Source organism: Hemitrygon akajei, chromosome 4, assembly GCF_048418815.1.
Source record: "Hemitrygon akajei chromosome 4, sHemAka1.3, whole genome shotgun sequence".
NCBI lineage: Eukaryota > Metazoa > Chordata > Chondrichthyes > Myliobatiformes > Dasyatidae > Hemitrygon > Hemitrygon akajei.
In genome coordinates this window covers 126,786,195-126,809,055 of record NC_133127.1, presented here as the reverse complement: position 1 = coordinate 126,809,055, position 22,861 = coordinate 126,786,195, and the positions used below count along the sequence as shown (strand labels likewise).

The 22,861-nt window shown below is 38.3% G+C and overlaps 1 protein-coding gene across 2 annotated transcripts in view; it reads right to left on the bottom strand.

Moving 5' to 3' along the window:
• LOC140726628 (matrix metalloproteinase-20-like) overlaps window positions 1-20,816 on the bottom strand; it is a 28,679-nt gene extending 7,863 nt beyond the window's left edge. Inside the window, exons 1-10 of one of the 2 annotated variants that reach the window (XM_073043237.1) lie at window positions 20,696-20,816; window positions 20,326-20,564; window positions 20,092-20,240; window positions 12,915-13,040; window positions 11,448-11,609; window positions 4,641-4,761; window positions 4,404-4,537; window positions 3,920-4,079; window positions 2,814-2,917; window positions 2,497-2,687 (exon numbers count right to left, since the gene is read on the bottom strand). In XM_073043237.1, the coding sequence (XP_072899338.1) occupies window positions 2,566-2,687; window positions 2,814-2,917; window positions 3,920-4,079; window positions 4,404-4,537; window positions 4,641-4,761; window positions 11,448-11,609; window positions 12,915-13,040; window positions 20,092-20,240; window positions 20,326-20,564; window positions 20,696-20,812 (1,434 nt within the window). In that variant the 5' untranslated portion in view covers window positions 20,813-20,816 and the 3' untranslated portion in view covers window positions 2,497-2,565. The remainder of the gene's footprint in view (window positions 1-2,496; window positions 2,688-2,813; window positions 2,918-3,919; window positions 4,080-4,403; window positions 4,538-4,640; window positions 4,762-11,447; window positions 11,610-12,914; window positions 13,041-20,091; window positions 20,241-20,325; window positions 20,565-20,695) is intronic. The other variant, XM_073043238.1, reaches the window with a different exon arrangement.
• Window positions 20,817-22,861: the final 2,045 nt, after the last annotated feature.

Sequence of the window (22,861 nt, the reverse complement as noted above, 5' to 3'; positions counted from 1 at the left end):
TGCAGATAACTCGTTCGATTTCAACCAGGTGGATAGTTGGGCTAAGAAACCCAGAGACTGATCAACATTATATTCTCCAAGTTCTGGCTCCAGGCAGATCAGTAGACATACTGATGTACAGTCCAGCTGAAGAGACTTAAAGAAAGCGCATGTGGATTCAGGGTATTATTACATCCAGCCCACTGAGAACACTGCACACATGTGCCAAAAATTTGGCAAGATCACATGGTTCTAATGGAACTTGATGTAACTAACTCTAATGTATAGATTTAACAAAGCAATGAAGTGCTGGTTATCAGAGATTTACTCCAATGTAAGTTTGTCATCTAGTTAGACAGCAGTGTGTGATGCAGATATCGCAAGTAAATCATCTCAGAATTTATCAGTTTAGAGCAAGTCATATCTGATTGTACCTCTGCAAACATAAGTTTGGTAATTCCAATATTCTGTGCTGGGAATAGGATAAACTGTTAGAATTAGAGATATTTTACTTTAGATATAGATACAATAGAAATATAGAGTATAAATGTATATAATTACAATGATACACAATTGTAAACCTGAAATTAACATCAAAAGTTCTGGAAATTCTCAGCATATTAATTTTTTTTAGCTATTGATAAAATCAACAAATTAATTTATCCTTGTATTTGGAGTCTAGATCAACGTATGCAATTGACTTTCTTTGTTGGAACAGAAATCTCTTGAAACTTCAAAAGCAGGCAGGTGAAATATGATTGTCAATTTCTCTTTTGAATTATTGGGTAAAGTCTTAATATATTTCTTGCTAAATTCTCTGCTGCTTGTTCCCTAGATTAACAACATGGAGTCCTGGTGTAACAATGGCTTATTATGAAGTCATTTATAGACTATGTTCAGAAACTTAACTTCTCTTATTCTGCAACCTTCTCTGTCCTTACGTTCCTCCAAGATCTCTGACTCCATTTCCGCCCTCTGATTATGGCTGTGTCTTTTGTTGCTTTAGGACAAGACTCCAGAATTTCTTCCTGAACTGCTCCGCCCCTTGACATCTCTTCTCTCCTGAAAACTAGTTTTGCCAACCAAAGCTAAAATTAAGTCAGCATTAATTCCTGAGACATGCACAACCATTTAGGCTAACATCCCAATATAGGTTCTCTCAGTGCTACTTTCAATAAATAAGTAGAGAAACCTAGAGTCAAGCTAAGAAACTGCAGAACCTGGAAAGCCAAAATAAAAGCAGAAAACACAAGAAATGTTCAACATGATCAGACAGCTTCTGGAGAGAGAAAAATAGAGTCAACTCTTCATATCAAACAAGCAAAAATGTATCAAGCTGGTCATTCTTGCTAGCTGTCTTTCTATAGGTGCAAAGTTGATCTGCAAAGTATTCAGCATTCTCTGAACATTGATTTCTGCAGCTTCTGGTAAACACTCCCCTCTGTCTCTCCTTTGTTTTCCTTTATCCTATTGGCCCCATTACCCCTTCTCTTTATCCCCCTCTACACTCCTGATCTGTCTATTGCCCACACATTCCTTCTTCCGATTCCTCTCCTCACATCCTTCCCTTTATTCCATGGTCCACTGACTCCACCTATCAGATGCTGACTTCATCAGCCCTTTGCCCTTCCACCAATCACCTCCAAGCTTCTTGCTTAACTTCCACTCTCCTCCTCCCCAACATGCCTATCTTTCTACCTCACCCCTCTCATTTGGATCCACCTATCACCTTTTTATTCTGGTTATCTCCCCTCTTTCTTTCCAGTCCTGATGAAGGGGCTTAACCCATAAAAGGTGATTGTCTATTGATGTTGCCTGACCTGAAGAGTTCCTCCAGCACTGTGTGATGCTCCAGAACTTCTTGTTTTTATTTTATGTTATGTCCCATTTTATCCCTTGTGTAAATGTTAGAGATTCCAGGTTGTCATCTGATACTTATCCTGCCACTAATATCTCTAAAAGAAAGTCGCTTATCTGCGTATTATTGCATTGATGTTTGCAGAAATTCAAACATTACAACAATGTCAAAAAGTATTTGATTGATTATAAAATAATTTCAGATCTTAGCAGATGAAACTCTGTGAAATCTGTTCCACAACCTTAATCAGGAACTCAGGCATTGTAGCAGAGATCATGTACAATATGTTTTTTACTTTTTCAAAGAAGTTAATATCTTGCTAAAATAATCCCGTGCAAAACTTACTAATTGCAGTAATGCGTGGAAAGCTAATTTAGCATTCATTTTACAATTAATGCCATCTGAGCTTTATTTTCTGTGTTACTTAGCTTTTTGAATAATGCAGAATTTGTGTTAAATTTTATATTCATAAAGAATGACTCCATGATGTGATGAACTATTATTGTTCATTAGACTTATTGATAGATTATGAAAGCAACAATCTCATTAGGATTAAAGATAATTTCTCTTTCCTTGCTTCTAGACCCCTTTATTATTATTATTGAACATAATAATTAAAATACTTTAAAGTTGAATACAATCAAAATAAAGCAAATAACCTTTAAAAGTCCTGCAGTCTTTCCTTCTTTGTGAAAGATTTCTATTCCAGGATGGAAATATTCATTACGTTATGGGTCATAATTCAGATGCTGACATCCCAGCCATTGATTGGAATTTAAAGTGTGCAGAGTTTCTTTCCTCCAGAAGTTATACTCATAGACCTGTGGCCCACTGAAGAAGTAAACCAATCCTAGGGAAAGCCAGGTCACGTTATTACATTTGAGATAACAATAAAAATTAGTCACTTAATTGTATCAGTAATGTTTTCCATATCTTTACAAACTTCAGGGGAATTTGTCATTATGGCTGCAATTACCATCATTTTGAAGAGCAGCATCAATCTTGTCATTGACTCCCGACCACCTGCTACTTATCCATTTTGGATAGCCTTGGTCCACGGTCTTTATTCTTGTATTATAGCTAAGTAGGAGAGATTAAAATACATTCATTGATGATACATTATCTAACATGATCAAGTAAATAAACAATAATGCACATTCCCTATCGATTAGAGATCTATGCTTAAGATTAACTTAAAATTATATTGTAGTCATGCAAGGAAAGCTGAGTTAGTATTCATTTTAGAATTAATGACATAGAGGCTTTATTTTCTGTTTTTTTAACAATGCATAATTTCGGGGCTTGTTTAAATACAAGAATAATGCTGAATTTATATAATTTTGACTTCAGTTACATCTGTGTTACCACATCTATCTTATTGCCCAAGTTAAATTACCTTAAGTTAGAGAATTGGACTAGCATTATTGTATCTCAGCTGGAAGTGTGGAAGGATTAAACTGTTCATTTCTATTGTTAAGATACAGATGGAATAACTGCAATTGAAATAGTTGCTTTTGTTTTCTCCTATTTTGAAATTTTATTGCATCTTTGACAAGGTGGAATTTCTATTCATGCAAAGGTTCTTTCCATTCCCTGGCTGGACATGAATTGATTAATAAGAGTGTAACACTGTTATATGATGTGGTAGAGTCCATAGATTTCATAGATGCATGGAAACAGACCCTTTGGCCTAGCTGGTCCATTGTGACCAAGATGCCCCATCTAAGCAAGTCGTATTTGCCAGCATTTGGCCATAACCTTCTAAACCTACAAAATCCATTTACTTGTGCAACGGTTTCTTTTTAAATTGTTATTGTACATGCCTCAATCATTTCCCTTGGTAGCTCATTCCACATACATACCACCCTTGGTGTAAACGGTTGCCTCTCAAGTTCCTGTTAAGTTTTTCTCTTCTCACCTTAGACTATTTCCTTTAGTTCAGGGGTTCCATGGACCCCTTGCTTACTGTATTGGTCCATGGCATAAAAATGGGTATGCGTTAGGATATTGATGGCAGCCGTACTATTGGCAAATAAAGCTAGAATCCAGATGGGCAAATGAAACAAAAGGGAAAATACATGCCTCCAATACATTTTTCCTACAAAGAAAAATATTTTCTTTGCTTGTTGTATAAATAGTGCTGCATCAATTTGTTTCACATATGGCGGAAGTCCAAATAAGTAAATAGACTGAGGTGACTTGTGACTGAGTTTGTTATGTGTGTAGGTCCAGAACTTTGATCCTGCAAATAAAAAAATATATAATTTGCATTAAGAATTTGATAGAAAAAAAACAAATGAGTTTCTTAACAGTCATCTGGTTAATTAGCAATCATTTTACACCCCTACTGAAATTATATTTTACTGAGAATAAAGTATGTTTTTTTTTACCTTGGGATTTGGTCAGATGAACCACAATAATGTTTGCCAGTTCTTCCATTCAAAGGGATTAAATGTCAAGAATGAAAAGTAATTCTTTAATTATATCCCCTGGTTATTACCTTAATCAATTTAACGCTAACCCATTGCAATATAAATTAGTCTCTAATATGCAGCAGAAGTCTCACCTTTGAAAAAATAAATAATGTCTTCTCCAGGAATTTCACAAGCTGCATCGATATTTGATGGCAGATCTAACCAAGTATCTTGGATGGAGCTAACCTTGACATCTGCAGTGTATAGATCTTTATGCCAAAGGGATCTAAACAACATCATAAAAGAAACGGCTTCTAACTACGTAGGTTAAAATATTTGGTGAGTACTCATTTAAATCACAATGAATACATAAGCTGGAACAACTTTACCCATTTTTGAAGAGAAAGATAATTCCGTAAGCTTTGGTGACAGCATCAAATGATATAGAAGGATCACGTCTATCTTGCATCTGCGGCTGTGCAGATTCTTGGTGAAACACTTGTATGGTTCCTGAAAGAGAAGAAGAACTATTTCGGAGAGAGGAAAATAGTAATATTATCGTAAGACCATATAGAAAAGGTGACATGATTCAGCAGAAGTGCATACACATTTATATTGTTTGCTGAGTTTTGATGTTAGAATGTATAAATATGTTTACTGACAATATACTGCACATTCTCATTGCATACATTGATGTATTTCTTTTAATTTTGTATTTAGTGACCGGAAGCCAGGAAGAAAATGAATAATATTGGTCCAACCTTCTGTGCTCTATAATACTTTCAAAGACACCTAGAATCATGGATAAATTTCAGACGTGGAAAATACTTCTTGTTTAGGAAATACCCATTGGTGTCTGGAACTTATATTCCAAACTAAGTTTTAGAAAAACATTCATTATTAATAAACTAACTTTGGACCAAAGTAAGTATAGCAACAGCAATAAGACCAATGGGATCCTTTGATCAGGATGACCTCATGCTTGGTTTCAGAAGGTCATAGCTTCAGTACCAATTTCATGATTTTGAGTACCCCGAGACATTTCAGTGAAGTTGTGAGAGAGTGCCAGTCTGTCAGAATAGGTATATAGAGTGACTAAAGACTCATGCAGATTTCTGCAGGTGTACTATGGAGAGCATTCTGGCCAGTTGCATCACTGTCTGGTGTGGAGATGCCAATGCACAGTATCAGAAAGAGCTACAGAGAGATGTAGGCCCAGCCAGCTCCATCAAGGGCACTAGCCTCCCCACTATCAAAGACATTTTCAAAAGGCAATGCCTCAAGAAGGGAACATTAATCATGAAAGACCATCACCACCCAGGATGTACCCTCTTTTCAATATAACCATCGGGGAGGAGGTATAGGAACCTGAAGATGCATACTCGACAATTAAGGAACAGCTTCTTTCCTTCAGCCATTAGATTTCTGAATAGGGGCTGATCCCATGAACACCAGTCAATGTTTCACCCTCCTCCCCATTCTGGCTCCCCTCTTACCCCTTCACTTCTCAGCTGCCTATCACCTCCCTCAGGTACCCTTCTCCTTCCCTTTCTCCCACGATCCACTCTCCACTCTTATCAGATGCCTTCTTCTTCAGTCTCTTACCTTTTCAACCTATCCCTCCCAGTTACTCACTTTCTCCTCCCTCCCCCTCTGTCATCCTCCTACCTTCCCCCCCCCCTCACCTGGCTTCTCCTATCACCTGTCAGCTTGAACTCCTTCCCCTCCCTCCACCTTCTTCTGGTTTCTTCCCCCTTCCCTTCCAGTTTTGATGAAAGCTCTTGGCCTAAATCATCGACTGTTTATTCATTTCCATAGATGCTGCCTGCCCTGCTGAGTTCCTCCAGAATTTTGTGTGTGTTACTCTGGATTTACCTCACTATTTTACTTGCTTTTTTATACCATTTATATTTTTAAAATATATTCCTACTGTGATTTACAGCATATATGTCAAACTCAAGGCCCGCGGGCCAAATCCGGCCCGCGGTGGAATTATCTTTGGCCCGCGAGATAATATCTAATTACTATTAAAGCTGGCCCCAGTAATCGAAGCGCCTATGGCGTATGATATGGCTAATGCTGAGTTTATTCAGGTACCAGGTTTTCAGGGTTTTTAGTATTTATTCGGCAGTCTTGCTCGGCAGTCTTCTTCATAAGAAACGGAATTTGTAAAGTGAAACACTTTGTAGTTATAGCAGAGACTGAGACACATGAGAGCAGGCTGAAAAAACAGAGGCAACGAAAGCTGCATTCGCACGCGTCCGACTGATCCGGCCCGCATGAAGCTGCATTTTGCTCAATCCGGCCCGTGACCTAAAATGAGTTTGACACCCCTGATTTACAGTATGGTAATTCTTAGTTATTTCACTTTATTCCTGTCTCAAAACAACAAATTTCATGATATGTCAATGATAATAAACCTGAATTCTGATTTTGTGGAGTTGAAGAACTGATTTCCCTCTTCAGACAGTTATGAAAAGAATAAAACTCAAAGAAGAGTGGGGTAATTCCTTTGGCACCCGAACAGTATTCTTCTTCTCCTTCCCCTTGGGCATTTTCTTGGCTTTGAGGACTTCCTTTGACTATCACTCCAGCTTTGTGGGATCTGAGGTGATGAGGTCAGTGCAGGAACTACAGATTCTTCCATAGATGGTACTGACAGGATAGCTGGCCAGTTATGTACTGTAATTCGCTTCTTTCACAATTTACACAGGGTTTCTGTGTGTTCTCAGTGGATAGACTCAGACTTATGCTCTGCGAAGTTTACTCAGCTCTGCACTGAATTATGGGTCTCAGACTCTCTTTGTGGACTTTAGTTCAGAACAATATTATTCTGAACTAAATCATACTGTTATTGTTGGCATGATTTGTTTTTTCCTCTCTCCATATTGGGTGTTCAATAGTCTTTTTTGTTTATGTGCTCTTTTGGGTTTCTTTGTTTTGTGGCTGCCTGTTAGAAGACAGATCACAAGGTTGTATAATGGATACATACTTTGTTAATAAATATACTTTGAAATTCGAAATTCGAACTCAGATGCTCCTCTCCATTTTGAGCAGTCCTGGGCTAGAGATTCAGGAATCTATAGGAGCACCTTCATGAATCATTTCATATGGCATTATTTTCTAGTGACAGAGTAATTTGTCTGTTCTAGGTGTCTGCTGTTGGATATGTGAACAATACAGTCTACTCAATGCTCCTGACTGAATGTAACTAGGACCCTAATGCCCACGACGTTGGCCTCTGAGAGTTCATCGACATTGGTTCACTTATCCTTCCGGTGAATATAGATGATTTTGTGGAGAGAGCATTTTTAATATCATCAGCAACTTGAGATGCCTGCTGTAAGTAGTTCATGTCTCTGGAGCATATAAGATAAGAAAACTCACTGATACCCAATAGACCATGAGCTTTTAACTAAGTCTGATGCCTTGATCTGCATGTATCCTTTTTCACAATCAACCAAAATGTCTGCCTATGCTTTCAAGTCAAATGTGAATACCTTCCATTTTCAGAGCTTTGATCTCTTTGATTGCATTGTCTTATCCAGTCATGGAGTTCTACAGCACAGAAACAGGCTCTTTGGCCCATATAGTTATTCTGTGTGGTCCCATCAACCCGCACCTGGACCATAGGCCCCCCCATCCATGTACTTATCTACATTTTTCTTAAATGTTGAAATCAAACCCATATCCACCTCTTGCACTGGCAACTCATTCTACACTCTCACCATCCTCTAAGTGAAGATGTTTTCCTTCGTGCTTCCCTTAAATATTTCATGTTTTACTCTTAACCTATGACCTTTAGTACTAGTCTCTCCTAGCATCAGTGGAAAAAGCATGCTTGCATTTACCTATCTGTACCACCCATAATATTGCATGCCTTTATCAAATCTCACCTCATTCTCCTACACTCTGGGAAATAAATTCCTAACCTGTTCAACCTTTCCCTATAACTCACGTCTTAAGTCCCAGCAAAGTCCTTTTAAATTTTCTGTGAGCTCTTTCAACCTTATTGATACTGTTCCTGTACGTAGGTGTACTGTACACAACTCTCCAAATTAGGCCTCACATCATTTTAACAACTTCATCATCACATTCCAACTCACGTACACAGTACATTGATTTATGAAGGCCAACGTGCCAAAAGCTCTCTTCACGGCCCCACCTACCTGTGATGTCACTTCCAAGGAATTCTGGATCTGTATTCCCAGATCACATTCCTCAGTGCCCTACTATTCACTGTGTAAATTCTACCCTGGTTTGTCCTCCAAAGTACAACACCTGGAGATTCTGGGCAAGTAATCAGAACCTGGAGACCATATTTAACACTGATGTCCATCCCTGATACAGCAATGCAATTAAAAATTCCTTGGAATTAAGCTATAAAGGAGCAATTTCCATTACAAACTTCTTAAAAAATGCAGAAATTCAAAAGTCCAGACTAGGTAATTGAGGAAGATTTTAAGCAATGTGTCTATCATCTCTGCAGCCATCTTCTTTGGGAGGATTGGTATATTAGACCCTTCCACAAACTTTAAGTTATGCCTTGTTTTCGTCCACTGCAAGCATTTGTCGAATATCTCATCCAGGTCTACATTGTTGTGAATAATTTTTCTTACCCTGAAAGAATCTATTGTTGTTTTCACTACTCTATCGTAACTTGACATTCTTACAGAATTATTTTTGCATTTCTTGCTGTTTATTTTAATGTATTTTTGCCTTTTACAATTAGATTTTATTTTAAAGTTAACACTTAGCTAGCCATCAGGAAGGGTACTTTTCCATGGAGTCTTTAATTTTTTACTCAGAATGATGAAATTTCTTAATTGACCTTCCTACATAATTGATTCTGTTTATGTTTCAAAACAATACTTTTATGCTAAAGGTTATTATACTTAAGTATAACCTGAAACATCTATTTAACTTGCCATTTAGTCTAATCCTAATCACACTTTGAAAGCGAGATTAAAACTACTCCTGTGTGAATACGTGCAGGATCTGGTGACCTTCTGATCTCTCTCTCGGAGGCCAACTTCTGAACACCTTTCAAGAGGGTGAACCCTCTCAAGGCGTCAAGCCCTGATGGTGTACCTGGTAGGCACTGAAAACCTGTCTGAACTAACTAGCAGGAGTGTTCAAGGACATCTTCAGTCTCTCACTTTTGCAATTGGAAGTTCGCACCTGCTTCAAGAAGGTGATAGTCATACCAAAGCTCAAGAAGAGCAGAATGAGATGCCTCAATGGCTACCGCCCAGCTGCACTCACATTCACTGTGATGACGTACTTTGACAGGTCGGTCATTGCCAGAATAAACCTCTCCCAAAGAAAGTACCTGGGCTCGTTGGAATTTGTCTAGTGCTACAGAAGGTCTACAGCAGATATATAATCTCACTGGCTCTCCACTCGGCCTTGGATCACCTGGACAATAGTATTACCTACATCAGGCTGTTGTTTATTGATTTCAGCTCAGCGTTCAACACCATCATACTGTGAGCTCTAATCAACATGCTCCAAAACTTGGGCCTCTGTACCTCCCTCTGCAACTTGACACTTGACTTTCTCACTGGGAAACCACAGTCCGCGCTGATCAGAAATAACATCTCCTCCTTGCTGACGATCAAGACTGGTGCACCTCATTAATGTGTGCTTAACCTCCCTGAAAATCTTTCTTTCTTTTTCAATCTTTTTATTAGTATTAATAATATTATGAACAAAATACAATTGATATATTAATAAAGGGATTACAAACATACAAATTCCCATTACACATGAAAGAATACATAAGCAATGATTACAGTATAAATAAGTTTTCCCAAAACATGAACCATACAGTATATGTATGAACAAGGTAAATCTAGATATTTCATAATATATATATAAAAAAGAAAAAAATATATATATTTGCAAAATTGACTAACCTACTAATCTAATATCTAAGGAAGAAAAAAAAGAAAAACCAAAAAAAAGAGAAAAAAAGGGCTGTTTATAATATCTCACAAGAATACATAAACATCAATGTCGTCAACTCCGATCCTCTCAACATAAATAAGATTAAAGCTGAAAAATCCAATAAGCTTGGAACAGGGTCCTGAAAATCTATCCAGGGTCCAGCATATTGATGCAATTACAAAGAAAGTATGACAGTGGCTATATTTCATTAAAGGTCTGAGGAGAGATAGTACGTCACCAAGCACGCTCGCAAATTTCTATAGATGTACCGTGGATAACATTCTAACTGGTTGCATCACCGCTCGGTATGGAGGGGCCACTACATTTCGTCAATTAAAGGTGCAGAAAAAGTTGTAAGCTCAGACAGCTCCATTATAGGCACCAGCCTCCCCAGAATCCAGAACACCTTAAAAAGGCAATGATTTGAAAAGGCAGCATCTATCATTCAGGACCCCCATCACCCAGGACATGCCCCCTTCTCATTGCTGTCGTCAAGAAGGAGGCACAGGAGCCTGAAGACACACACTCAGCATTTCAGGAGCAGCTTTTTCCCCACTGTCCATTCAGAAATCTGATGACAATGAACCCATGAACACTACCTCAGTACTTTTATCTTTATTTTTGCTCTTTTTTGCACTTATTTAATTTGATTTTTATATATACTGTATTTCTTATTGTAATTTACAGTTTATTATGATAATGTATTGTACTGTCCCACTACCCACAAAACAACAAATTTCACAACATATGCCAATGATATTAAACTCGATTCTGAGTTAGCTGTTATCAGACTCTTGAATAGGTCTCTTGTATGATTTCATAAAAATATTACTGCAGTTTTAGATTCAACTGAGCAGTTCCCTCAAAAAGAATCCGATAAATAAAGAGTAAATGTTCTTAGATAATTTCTCCATTCAATCTAGGCATCTAATTTCTCATAACCCCAGTTAAAATTGGAGTCTATTACATCAAGATGTTATGTTCACTAACTTAAGCCCATCTTTCCACAAATACAGAAACATACAGTCCTGGAAAGATAAATTTTATTATTCCATAATCAGATAAAGATTTTTAAAGGCTGAAAATTCACTATATTAGATGTTCATCCTGTTTTCCTATTAGTTGCACTTAATTATTGCTCAAAAATTATGCTTTAATGATTGGAGAATCTATTCTATATCTTTGAAAAAATACTCATTTAGCAAATAATATACCTTTTCTTTAAAAAAAAAGTGTATGGGTCCTACCATAGAGATCATTTATTGCTCTAATATCATCAAATGAAAGAGATAATTTGTTTGAAGTTCTTTTGTAATATGTTGGATACATCACAGCAGATCGATATCTGGAATGAGCAAGACCCAGTGCATGACCAAGTTCATGTGTTGCAACATGAAATAAGTTGACACCTGCAAGGAAAATAATTAATATTGTCACTAAGATAGGATTGTAAAGAGAGAGATTTTGGAACTCTGGCCTTCATAAGTGTAAGAGTTGGGATGTTATGTTGAAGTTGTGTAGGACATTGATGAGGCCTAATCTGAAGTATTTTGTGCAGTTTCAGTCACCCACCTTCAGGAGAGATGTCAATAAGATTGAAAGAGTGCAGAAAAAATTTACAAGGATGTTGCCAGGACTTGAGGAACTGAGTTATAGAGAAAGGTCGAAAAAGTTAGGACTGGAGTGTAGGTAAATGAGGGGAGATTTGAGGGGTATAGGTAGGGTAAATGCAAGCAGGCTTTTTCTACTGAGGTTGAGTGAGACTAGAACTAGAAGTCATGGGTTAAGGGTGAAAGGTGAAATGTTTAAGGGGAACATGAGGGTGAACTTCTTCACTCAGAGAGTGGTGAGAGTGTGGAACGAGCTGCCATCAGAATTGGTGGATTCAGATTCAATTTCAATATTTAAGAGAAATTTGGAGAAGTACATTGATGGGAGGGGTATGCAGGGCTATGGTCCTGGTGCAGATCGATGGGACTAGACAGATTAATAGTTTGACATGAAAGGTTTAATTCTTGCTGTAGCGTTCTATGACATAATGACTGACAAATTCAAATATGGCAGCTGCAATTTCTTAGCTACTTTAGAAAATAATTAGAATGCTCTTTTTAAAGCTGAATTCATCAAGGTAAAAACAATTTATTTTATTAACATTTAGTTAAATGGAAGAATAAGTTTATCAGTTAGCATACAATAATCTAAATAATTTCATTATTTTAGGAAAATTGTTATTCTTATTGTTGAAGAAAAAGATATGAGATTAACTCTGATAATCTCTGCCATTTCAAATTGCATAAAATATGGAAACTAAATACTAATATTTATATTATATTATATTTGATATTTGTGTGGTATTTTCTTGCACAGCTTTTACATTGTAGAAACAGGATATTTGACATCACAAATTCACATCAGTTTTTATACTCTGTGTTTACTCCTATCCTTATCTAATCCTGTGAACATGTTTACTTCTTCCTTAGTTAAGCATTTACCTCAATTCATCTTAATTCCAACTGAGCTGATCAGTTCAACTACACTTTGTAGTTATCAATTCTTACAAATGAACATCCATTTGTTGTTCATGCTGGAAATGTATCTACCTTAAAAAGCAAATATTTTAACAAAGTCAATTGGGCCAACTAATATTGTGCCAGTGTTCAGAACCCCATGTAGTTAGCCCTCACCATAAGTCACCTACTTTCATTGTTCCTTACCATTGCGCCTCCATGTCCAATTTTCTTCCCGATCAAAGTGTATATCCCCGCCAATCCCTTTTCCAGGTGAAAATGCATGAGCCAAAGTCCCTCCACGACCATCAAATGGAAAATTGTCACCATGAACTAGGAACGAATGAGTGAAATGAACAAAAAAAGCAACATTTTCAAGTTAACTGCAGTTAGAAACCTTCGGGTACCTAAAAGTTGCTTTTCTTCAGCAATTTATCAATAATTGTAGTAAAATTAGTTTCTAAGTTTCCTTCCTGGTGCCAGTGTACAATTCTGAATGAGCACAATTCTGCCAACACTGTTCTACATATGAAAGTGCAGTTCCAATTTCATGTATCTACATATACAGTATTCTCTGTGTAGCTAGAACCAGACCCACCTAATTTTCCTTTCATGTGGGATTAGTAATGTAGAATAACCAGTATTTGATAATCAATAACTCATGAGTCACCAAAATGAGAATATGATGGAAATGTCTAATCAATGATAAATCTAAAAGGTCCAGCAGTGCCAGTTATATCTTTTTTTGAGATTTCCAGAAATACAGACATTTCTGGGAAGGTATTGGAAAAGTTTAATCATTTATGACAATGGCTGATTGCTACCATACTAATGGAGCTTCTCTAGCACTCAAAACATGATCTTTCGATCCTAGAAGGTGTTACAGAGGATTTGGTCAAATCAATACAGGCCATCCTTGTTAGTAAATGGGTTCCATTTTTACAGATATCCTTAAGTTAATTTTGTCCATAAATTGGAACATCTTAAACATCACTTGATTTGGTTATCAAACCTCTCCAGTATAGTAAAGAGATTGGATCAAAACGCACACAAGGCTGATGAGAAAGAACAATCGATAAAAGTGGAGAGAGAAAGAGAGAGAAAATTAGTTCTGCTATTTGTACCCTGGTGATGACTTGTACCTTGAAATGAGTCAATGCAATTTTAAGGGCTTATCAAAATTGTCAGTTACTTGTTTTTCTTTTAGCCTGCTCTGTAATTTACAGGAAATAGAACCTTCTTGCTGTGTAATTGAGTGTTTCTGTAATTGATAACATCATTTTATATTTCACAAATTGTGCTGGCATCTTAAAACAGCATTTTCAGATCTAAAGGCATGCCCAGGATCCTCTTCAGTTTGCGTATAAGGAGAAGGTGGGAGTGGAGGATGCTATCACGTATTTGCTGCACAAATCACTCTCTCACCTAGAGGGGGTCAGTTGTGCTGTGAGGATTACATTCCTTGACTTCTCTAGTGCCTTTAACACCATCCAGCCCAAGATCTTAAGGCACAAACTAACGGAGATGGGAGTAGACTCTCACATGGTGGATTGGATAGTGGACTACTTGACAGATAGACCTCAGTATGTGCGGTTGGGAGACTGTAGGTCTGACACGGTGGTCAGCAGCACAGGGGTGCCGCAGGGAACCGTACTCTCTCCGGTCCTGTTCACCCTGTACACATCAGACTTCCAATATAACTCGGAGTCCTGCCATGTGCAGAAGTTCGCTGATGACACGGCCATAGTGGGGTGTGTCAGGAATGGACAGGAGGAGGAGTATAGGAAACTGATACAGGACTTTGTGATATGGTGCAACTCAAACTACCTGCGTCTCAATATCACCAAGACCAAGGAGATGGTGGTGGACTTTAGGAGATCTAGGCCTCATATGGAGCCAGTGATCATTAATGGAGAATGTGTGGAGCAGGTTAAGACCTACAAGTATCTGGGAGTACAGTTAGACGAGAAGCTAGACTGGACTGCCAACACAGATGCCTTGTGCAGGAAGGCACAGAGTCGACTGTACTTCCTAAGAAGGTTGGCGTCATTCAATGTCTGTAGTGAGATGCTGAAGATGTTCTATAGGTCAGTTGTGGAGAGCGCCCTCTTCTTTGTGGTGGCGTGTTGGGGAGGAAGCATTAAGAAGAGGGACGCCTCACGTCTTAATAAGCTGGTAAGGAAGGCGGGCTCTGTCGTGGGCAAAGTACTGGAGAGTTTAACATCGGTAGCTGAGCGAAGGGCGCTGAGTAGGCTACGGTCAATTATGGATAACTCTGAACATCCTCTACATAGCACCATCCAGAGACAGAGAAGCAGTTTCAGCGACAGGTTACTATCGATGCAATGCTCCTCAGACAGGATGAAGAGGTCAATACTCCCCAATGCCATTAGGCTTTACAATTCTACCGCCAGGACTTAAGAACTTTTTAAAAGCTATTATTAATGCTTTTTGAGATAGTGATTTAGATGCATATCATATTTTTTACTGAGTTAAGTATTGTATGTAATTAGTTTTGCTACAACAAGTGTATGGGACATTGGAAAAAAAAAGTTGAATTTCCCCATGGGGATGAATAAAGTATCCATCTATCTATCTATCTATCTATCTATCTATCTATCTATCTATCTATCTGTTTAGTAACACAGACTCTAAAACATTATCAGATTGACTTACAAGTAAAAAGAAAAATTCTTAATACTTTTACCAAAATTTAGCTCCTATCAAATGTAAAACACATTGAGTCAAATTAGATATTTAGTCAATTAGATATTGAGTCCAGTTTATTTCCCTTTGAAAGCAAAATTCCACAGGTTCAGCATAATCTTAATAAATTGCTGGCAACCCTGAAGAAACTACATAGAAATATTTATGTAGTGTGTCACATATGCCAATGTTTGTCATGTTGAGGTCAGATGAAAGTTGGATGAACATCTCATATTCCATCTTAGTAGGCTTCCACTTGATGGCATTAACTTTCAGTAACCAATCCTTTTGTCCTCTCTTACCCTCCGCCTTTATTTTCTCTTATCTCTTCGATCCCTTCTGATTCCCCACCCTCAACACTGTCACATTCCCCTATGTGTCTCCCCACTTCCTTCCCGTTATTCCACGGCCCACTGTCCTCTCATATCAGATTCCTTTTTCTTCTGCCCTTGCCTCCAATACCTAATTCCACCCAGCTTCTCACATTATACCATTCTATCCCCTCTCCCATCCTCCTGCCTTCCCCCTCACCTGCATCCACCTCTTACCCTAAAGTTTGTGCTCCTCCCCCCCCCCACCCTTTATTTTGGCTTTTGCCCTATTTCTTTCCAGTTCTGATGAAGGATCTTGGCCCAAAACGTTGACAGTTTACTTCCCCCCCATAGATGCTTCCTGACCTACTGAGTTCTTCCTGTATTTTATGTGGGTTGCACCAGAAATGTTTTTATGCTCAGGATTCCATATTGATTACCGGAAATAATGGAGAAAAAGCAGAGGAGGCCTACAGAAAGTTCATCTCCTACAGATTTAAGTTTAGTAACTTCAAAGAGATCCTATTCCTAAATAAAGATACACATTGCACATTCAAATTACATCTAACTCCACTGTTTAGAACATAGATCAGTACAGCACAATACAGGCCCTCAATCCATGCTATTGTGCTGACCTTTTAACCTACTCAAGATCAACTTAACCTCTCCCGCCTACATAGCTCTCAGTTCTTCTAACATCCATGTGCTTATCTAAGAGTCTCCTAAATATCTATAATGTATCTGCCTCTACCACCTGACAGTGCCTGACAGTGTGTTCCATGCACTTACAATTCTCTGTGTATAGAACCTACCTCTGACACTCTCCCCATGTTTCCTTCCAACCACCATAAAGTTATGCCTCTCACACTAGCCATTGCTGCTCTGGGAAAAAGATGCTGGGTGTCCACACAGTCTACAGCTCTCATCATCTTATATATCTCTATCAAGTCATTTCTCATTCTCTTTCCCTCCAAAAAGAAAGGCCTAGCTCAATTAATCTATCGTCAAGACAAGCTCTCTGATTGAGGCAGAATCCTGGTAGATCTCTTCTGTACCGTCTCTAAAGCTTGGACATTCTTCCTGTAATGAGTTGACTAGAACTGAACACAGTATTCCTAGAACGGTCAAATTAGAGTTTTATAGAGCTGCAACACTACCTTGCAGCTCTTGAACTCAGTCCCCCAACTAATGAAAGCCATCACACCACCTAACCAGCCTACCAAACTGCATAGCCACTTTGAAGGATCATTGGGCTTGGACCACAAGATCCCTCTGCTCCTCAACTCTGCTAAGAATCCTGCCATTAACCATGTACTCTCCCTCAAGTTTGACTTCATATTAGTTCACAATTCTCCGGATTGAACTCCATTTGCCACTTGTCAGCCCAGCTCCGCATCCTGTCAATCTCCTATTGTACCCTACGACAACCCTCTACATGATCCACGATACTACCAACCTTTCTGTCATCTGCAGACTTACTAACCCACCCCTCCACTTCCTTATCTAAGTCATTTAAGATTTGTCCAGCCCCAGGGACTTATCTATATTAATATTTTTCAAAAGCTCCAGCACATATTCTTTCTTGACCTCTATGTGTTCCAGCATATTAGTACACTCTACACTGACCTCACATTCATTAAGATCCCTCTCACTAGTGAATACTGAAGCAAAGTATTAAGGACTTCACCTATCTCCTCCAACTCCAGGCATGTTTCCCCTGATCAGTCCTACGCTAGTCATCCTCCTGTTCTTCATGTACATGTAGAACACGTTGGGTTTTCCCTTAATCCTACTCGCCAAGGACTTCTCATGTCCCCTTCTAACTTTACTAATTTCCTTTTTAAGCTCCTTCCTGGCTACCTTGTAACTCTCTAGAGCCCTGTCTTATCATTGCTTCCTCAACCTTAAGTACGCTTCGTTCTTTCTCTTGACTAGATATGCCTCTTGTCCACCATGGTTTCTTCACTCTACCATTTTCCCTGCCTCAGAAGGACAAACCAATCTAGAACACTTTGCAAGTGCTCCCTAAACAACTCCACACTTCCCTTGTACATTTCCCTGAGAACATCTGTTCCCAATTATGCTCCCATGTTCCTGCCTATTTGTATCATAATTCACCGTCCCCCAATTAAATATTTTCTTATACCGTCTGCTCCTATTTCTATCCAAGGCTATGCTAAAGTTGTGATCACCATCTCCAAAATGCTCACCCACTGAGAGATCTGTCACCTGACCATGTTCATTCCCTAGTACTAGATCCAGTATGTCCTCTCTTTCAGCTGACCTGTCCCCATATTGTGTCAGGAATACTTCCCGGATTAACCTAGCAAATTCTTTCCCATCAAAACCTTTTGCACTAAGGAGATGCCAATCAATATCAGGGAGTTGAAGGGTCACCCTTGAAAACAACAATGTTATTTTTGCACCTTTCCCCAAAATCTTCCTCCCAATCTGTTGCTCGGTGTGTCTATTGTTATGGGGATGCCTGTAGAATGCTTCCAATAAAGTGGTTGCTCCCCTCCTGTTTCTGACTTCCATACACACTGATTCAGTAGAGAATCTCTCCACAATGCCCTCCCTTTCTGCACCTGTGATACTACCCTTGATTAGCAATGCTACTTCCCACCTCTTTTCACCTGCCTTGCTGTCCCTTTTAAAACACCTAAACTCCAGAAACCAGCAGCTATTCCTGCTCTTGTGACAACTAAGTCTCTGTAGTAGCACCAATGTCGTGCTTCCATATTCTGATCCATGCTCTAGGTCCATCAACTTTCTTTCTGAGGCTTCTCACATGTAAAGTAGGCACATCTCAACCTATCCAACTGACAGAATTTATGCCCCATCCACTGCCTATTCTTCCTCATAGTCTCTCTACACATTGCATCTACCTTTACACCAATTGTTCCAACATTAGACCTATCACTTCGGTTCCCATCCACCTGCCAACCTAGTTTAAATCCTCCACAACAGGTCTCGCAAATCTCCCAGCAAGGACATGGGTTCCCTATGAGTTCAGGTGTAACCCATGGCTCCTTCTCCAGAAGAGATTCTAATAATCCTCAAATCTGAAACCCTGCCCCTTGCACCAGTTCTTCAGCCATACATTCAACTGCCAAATCAACCTATTCTTACCCTCACTAGTGCATGGCATGGGCAGCAATCCAAGCCCTTGAGGTTCTGCTTTCTGTTTCTAGGGTCAACCTAAGTAGATCTAGGGTGATCTTGAGTCAACAGGGATGCTGATGTTTCAGAGCTTTCCTTTAAAGCTGGGTAAGACCAACTTCTAACATTTACCCTTTCTAAACCAGTGAATAGATTTCAGGAAATCGGTATGTGCTATAGACAATTTGTGTTTGGTTTTTCTATCCTTTAAAATGGCAAACACACTTGTACAGAGTGTTACATTATCAACATCAACATTAAAATATACAAAGAACTTAAATAAAAATGAGAAAGCACAAAAAATATATTCTAGTCCAACAGTCTCAATTCAGAAATGAGTAAAGAAATGGCATCATATGCCTTTGTGTCTGTGATTTTTTTCAGAAGATGATTGTCAACCAGGGTCACTGGAAAATCTATCAATATATTTGTGGTTAGCTAAAGATTACTGTCATCTTCCCGTAGTATGTTATTACTTTGAGTGAGAGTGAAATGGGCACCCTTAAAAAAGGCATTTGGCATTTGAGTTAAAAATGTTGCACTTTACATCTGATAGTTATATGCCAAGCATGGCAAATCCCTGCACATTAAGTGATAACCACATGAATTAGATAAGATACTGTGGATATGTTTAATGTGATGTACTATTTTACATAGGTGATAATATATTTTTAATAAACCTTAATTGTTTCATTATCACAGATTTTTACTTTATAGCCAATAGTTAATGTTACAGTTCCAATTTTTTGAAAATCTATGGAAACACTTCACTATGTGCTATGTTTTAGGCAATTGTACTATTCATTGGAGATTTTCCTGTTATTCCATTCCGTTGTTACCCTCTCTAGCTGCATTATTCCATAAATTCCTCAACTTATCTCCAAAGCAACAACATATTAAATTCAACTCAAGCGTTGAATAAGTATATATGATGTTAATTATCACATTAACATTTGATTTATAAGAATATAATATTATTTAGATTTTATCTATAAAACAATGTTGATAGTTATTAATCTGAAATGTTAATACCCTTTGTCTTTCTATAGTTTTGCCTAACCAGCTGAGTATTTCCATAATTTCTGTTTGATTCCACTAAACAGTGGAATTCTTCTGAGTAAATTTAAAGAAAATAATTAATCTGTAAAATATTTGGTAAGCTTTTCTCTTCTCAATAGTATACAAATTTAAAAGCAGTAACATACCACGTGTTTCAAATGAAATCATGATATCAGCTTCAGTATTGAAGACTCTGACAAGATTCAGTGGGATTACTTTTTGCCAAATATTCACAGCCCTCCATATGGCATATTCTATTTCAAAGAAGCTTAGTTGAGGTATGTAGTTCACCACACTTTAGGAAGAAAAACATGTGTTACGTCATTGTATTTGGATTTTTGAACTAAAACAGTCATCAATACAAAGTGAGAAATCTTTACCTATATGTGACGAATGCTTTATTCCATCGAGGTTTCCCAGGATAGAGGCTATAAGAAGCAAGATCAGGAACTCCACATCGAGGCTCTGTCATTAATTCAATTGTTGCAAGATCCAGTTTTCCTGTTACCCGCAATCCATAGAATTCCTGAACCTCTTTAATTTTATTTGGAAGGGAGCCCTCACTTTGAATGAAGCTTTCAGAACTGTCTTCTAATGTGAAGAACTGCTTAATATATTTCTGTTTGAAAGAATGAAAGACCAAAGCTAGCACATAAAACTATCCTGTTATTACAAATAAAGGAAAAGTTACCATGAGATCAAGCTTAGTAATTTAAACATGCCTGAACTTAATTGATAGAGATTTCAAACCTGTGCATAGTAGAAATCACTTCGAGTGATTTCATTCTCTTCATCATGAGGATAAACAGGCAAAGATAAAACTGTATTCACAAGAAGAAAATTAATTGGCAAAGAAAGACACTTCATCTTCACAGCTGCTTCTTAAGAAATAAATATCCTCTTCAAGCTCCTGGAAATCTTTGCTGCAGTTAATTGTTCAATTACCATCATTAAGGTTTAATTTTTACCAATGAAAGACAACATCAATGGATTACGTTGTTATTGGCAGGAAAATGATGTAGTAATAATTGTTCATATAACTCATTAAAAATTACAAACCCAAGCTGACGTGCAATTACTCTGATTGCTGCCTCTGGCAGATATTTGACAGAAATGGTAATTAAAGATGTCTTGCATTATTCACATGTTCTGAGATACCATTTTAGAGGCAAGATGACTAACATTTGTGATACATGGCAATACAAAAACAGTACTGCTGTCATTTGAATGCAAAGTACTCAGGTGAGGCTCATTCACATGCATAGAAGGGATAACATAGAACATGTACTTCAATACAATGAGATGAATGCAATATGAAAATTTGGAGACTGATGAATTGCTGTTCTCAATTGTTTCAGTCAGTCAGTGCAAACAAAATAATACTGAAGTAAGCACAAACACATGGCCCTCAATGCCAAGTGCACTTCCTTCACTTGTTTGAATTGAAGGTGAAGGTGAATTTTATCATCTATGTCCATCTTCACCAAAAGGTGATACCATGATGTGCGAAATGGTCTATGTTTCTAGAATCTTGCCACAAATTGGTATTTCCAGAGGGCAATGTGCTGCAAGTTAGCTGAATATGGTCTGTTTGGTAGAGGACCTTTGTCTTGTGGACGTTGACAGTAAGGCCCATCCCGCCCATGTGCTTCAGTGGAAGTATCAGTGTTGGCCAAGAAAATTAGTCATTAAGCATGAGCAAGTGCAAGTGTCGGATAGAGATTGCCAGCTTATCTACTGAGTTTCAGATAACCCTGGTTCTGTGGTCACCATAGGCTGAACAGTTTCTCATTAGTTCTGAAGATCACTTCCACTCCTGTGGGACGCTGGTTGGAAATGAGAAGAAACATTACACCAAGAAAGATTGAGAGAAGTGTTGGCTGTGACACAGCCTTATTTGAACTGGTCGTATCTGAGAATGGTTTTGTTGTAGATGTAGTAATTGCTTTTTTAGGTTGTATGCAAGGTCAAGGTGGAGCTGAATTTCCATGTACTCTTTCAGGAGGCTGCTCCATAGTCCCTCCTGAATGATGGATGCAAGGCTTTGCGGAGCAAAATAATCCTGCCTTATCAGATCTTAAGCTTAGTAGCACACACAAAATGCTGGAGGAGCTCAGCGGGCCAGGTTGCATCTATGGGAAAGAGTAAACAGTTGACGTTATGGGCCGAGATCATTCATTTGCCTCGTGGGAGCCTTTGCATCAAGGCTTCAGTGCTTTTGGGAGCCATGCAACTGTGGCGTGCTAGTGGGGTGAACAGAAGTATTGCAGGGTTGACCAAGATGCAGGACTGGGTCCATTGTGATCCAGCCCATCATTTCACATCATGATGGTAAGTGAACTTGAAGAGCCCTCATTTGCTGTAAAATGGTTTGAGACTTCCCAAATCTGTGAAATGCAGCACATAAATACAAGTCCCTTCTTCTTTACTCTTTTGCTGCATATGTGGGTGGCATTAAATTTCCCCACAATAATCTCTATCACTACGGTTTTGACTACTCACTTAATCTAGCTACATCCTTTCCCTTTTGCACTGACACAGCTCATTGTGACTGCTAACTAGATGTTACCTTCATACTTGCAAATAAATGATGAAATGCAGTGAAGATCACCGGAGGATTCTGCTGATATCTTTACTCCTAATCTTCGTCTATTATCTCCCAACTAATAAGCAATCCCTTTCACAATTGTACCTCCAATTTATATATTTCCATATATTCCTGGTAATCTCTTGCCTATCAAATATGTCTCAGCTACTCATTAAAAAAATCAAGAAAGCCATGAGGACTGAAAGTTAGAGATGCAGAAGTGGGGATAGTCTTTCCAAAAGTATTCATTTGAAATCTATGTCACTGCACTCCGACATAGCCAATGAACTGGGAAAAGTGAGAAAAAATCACCACTACTGCCTCCACAG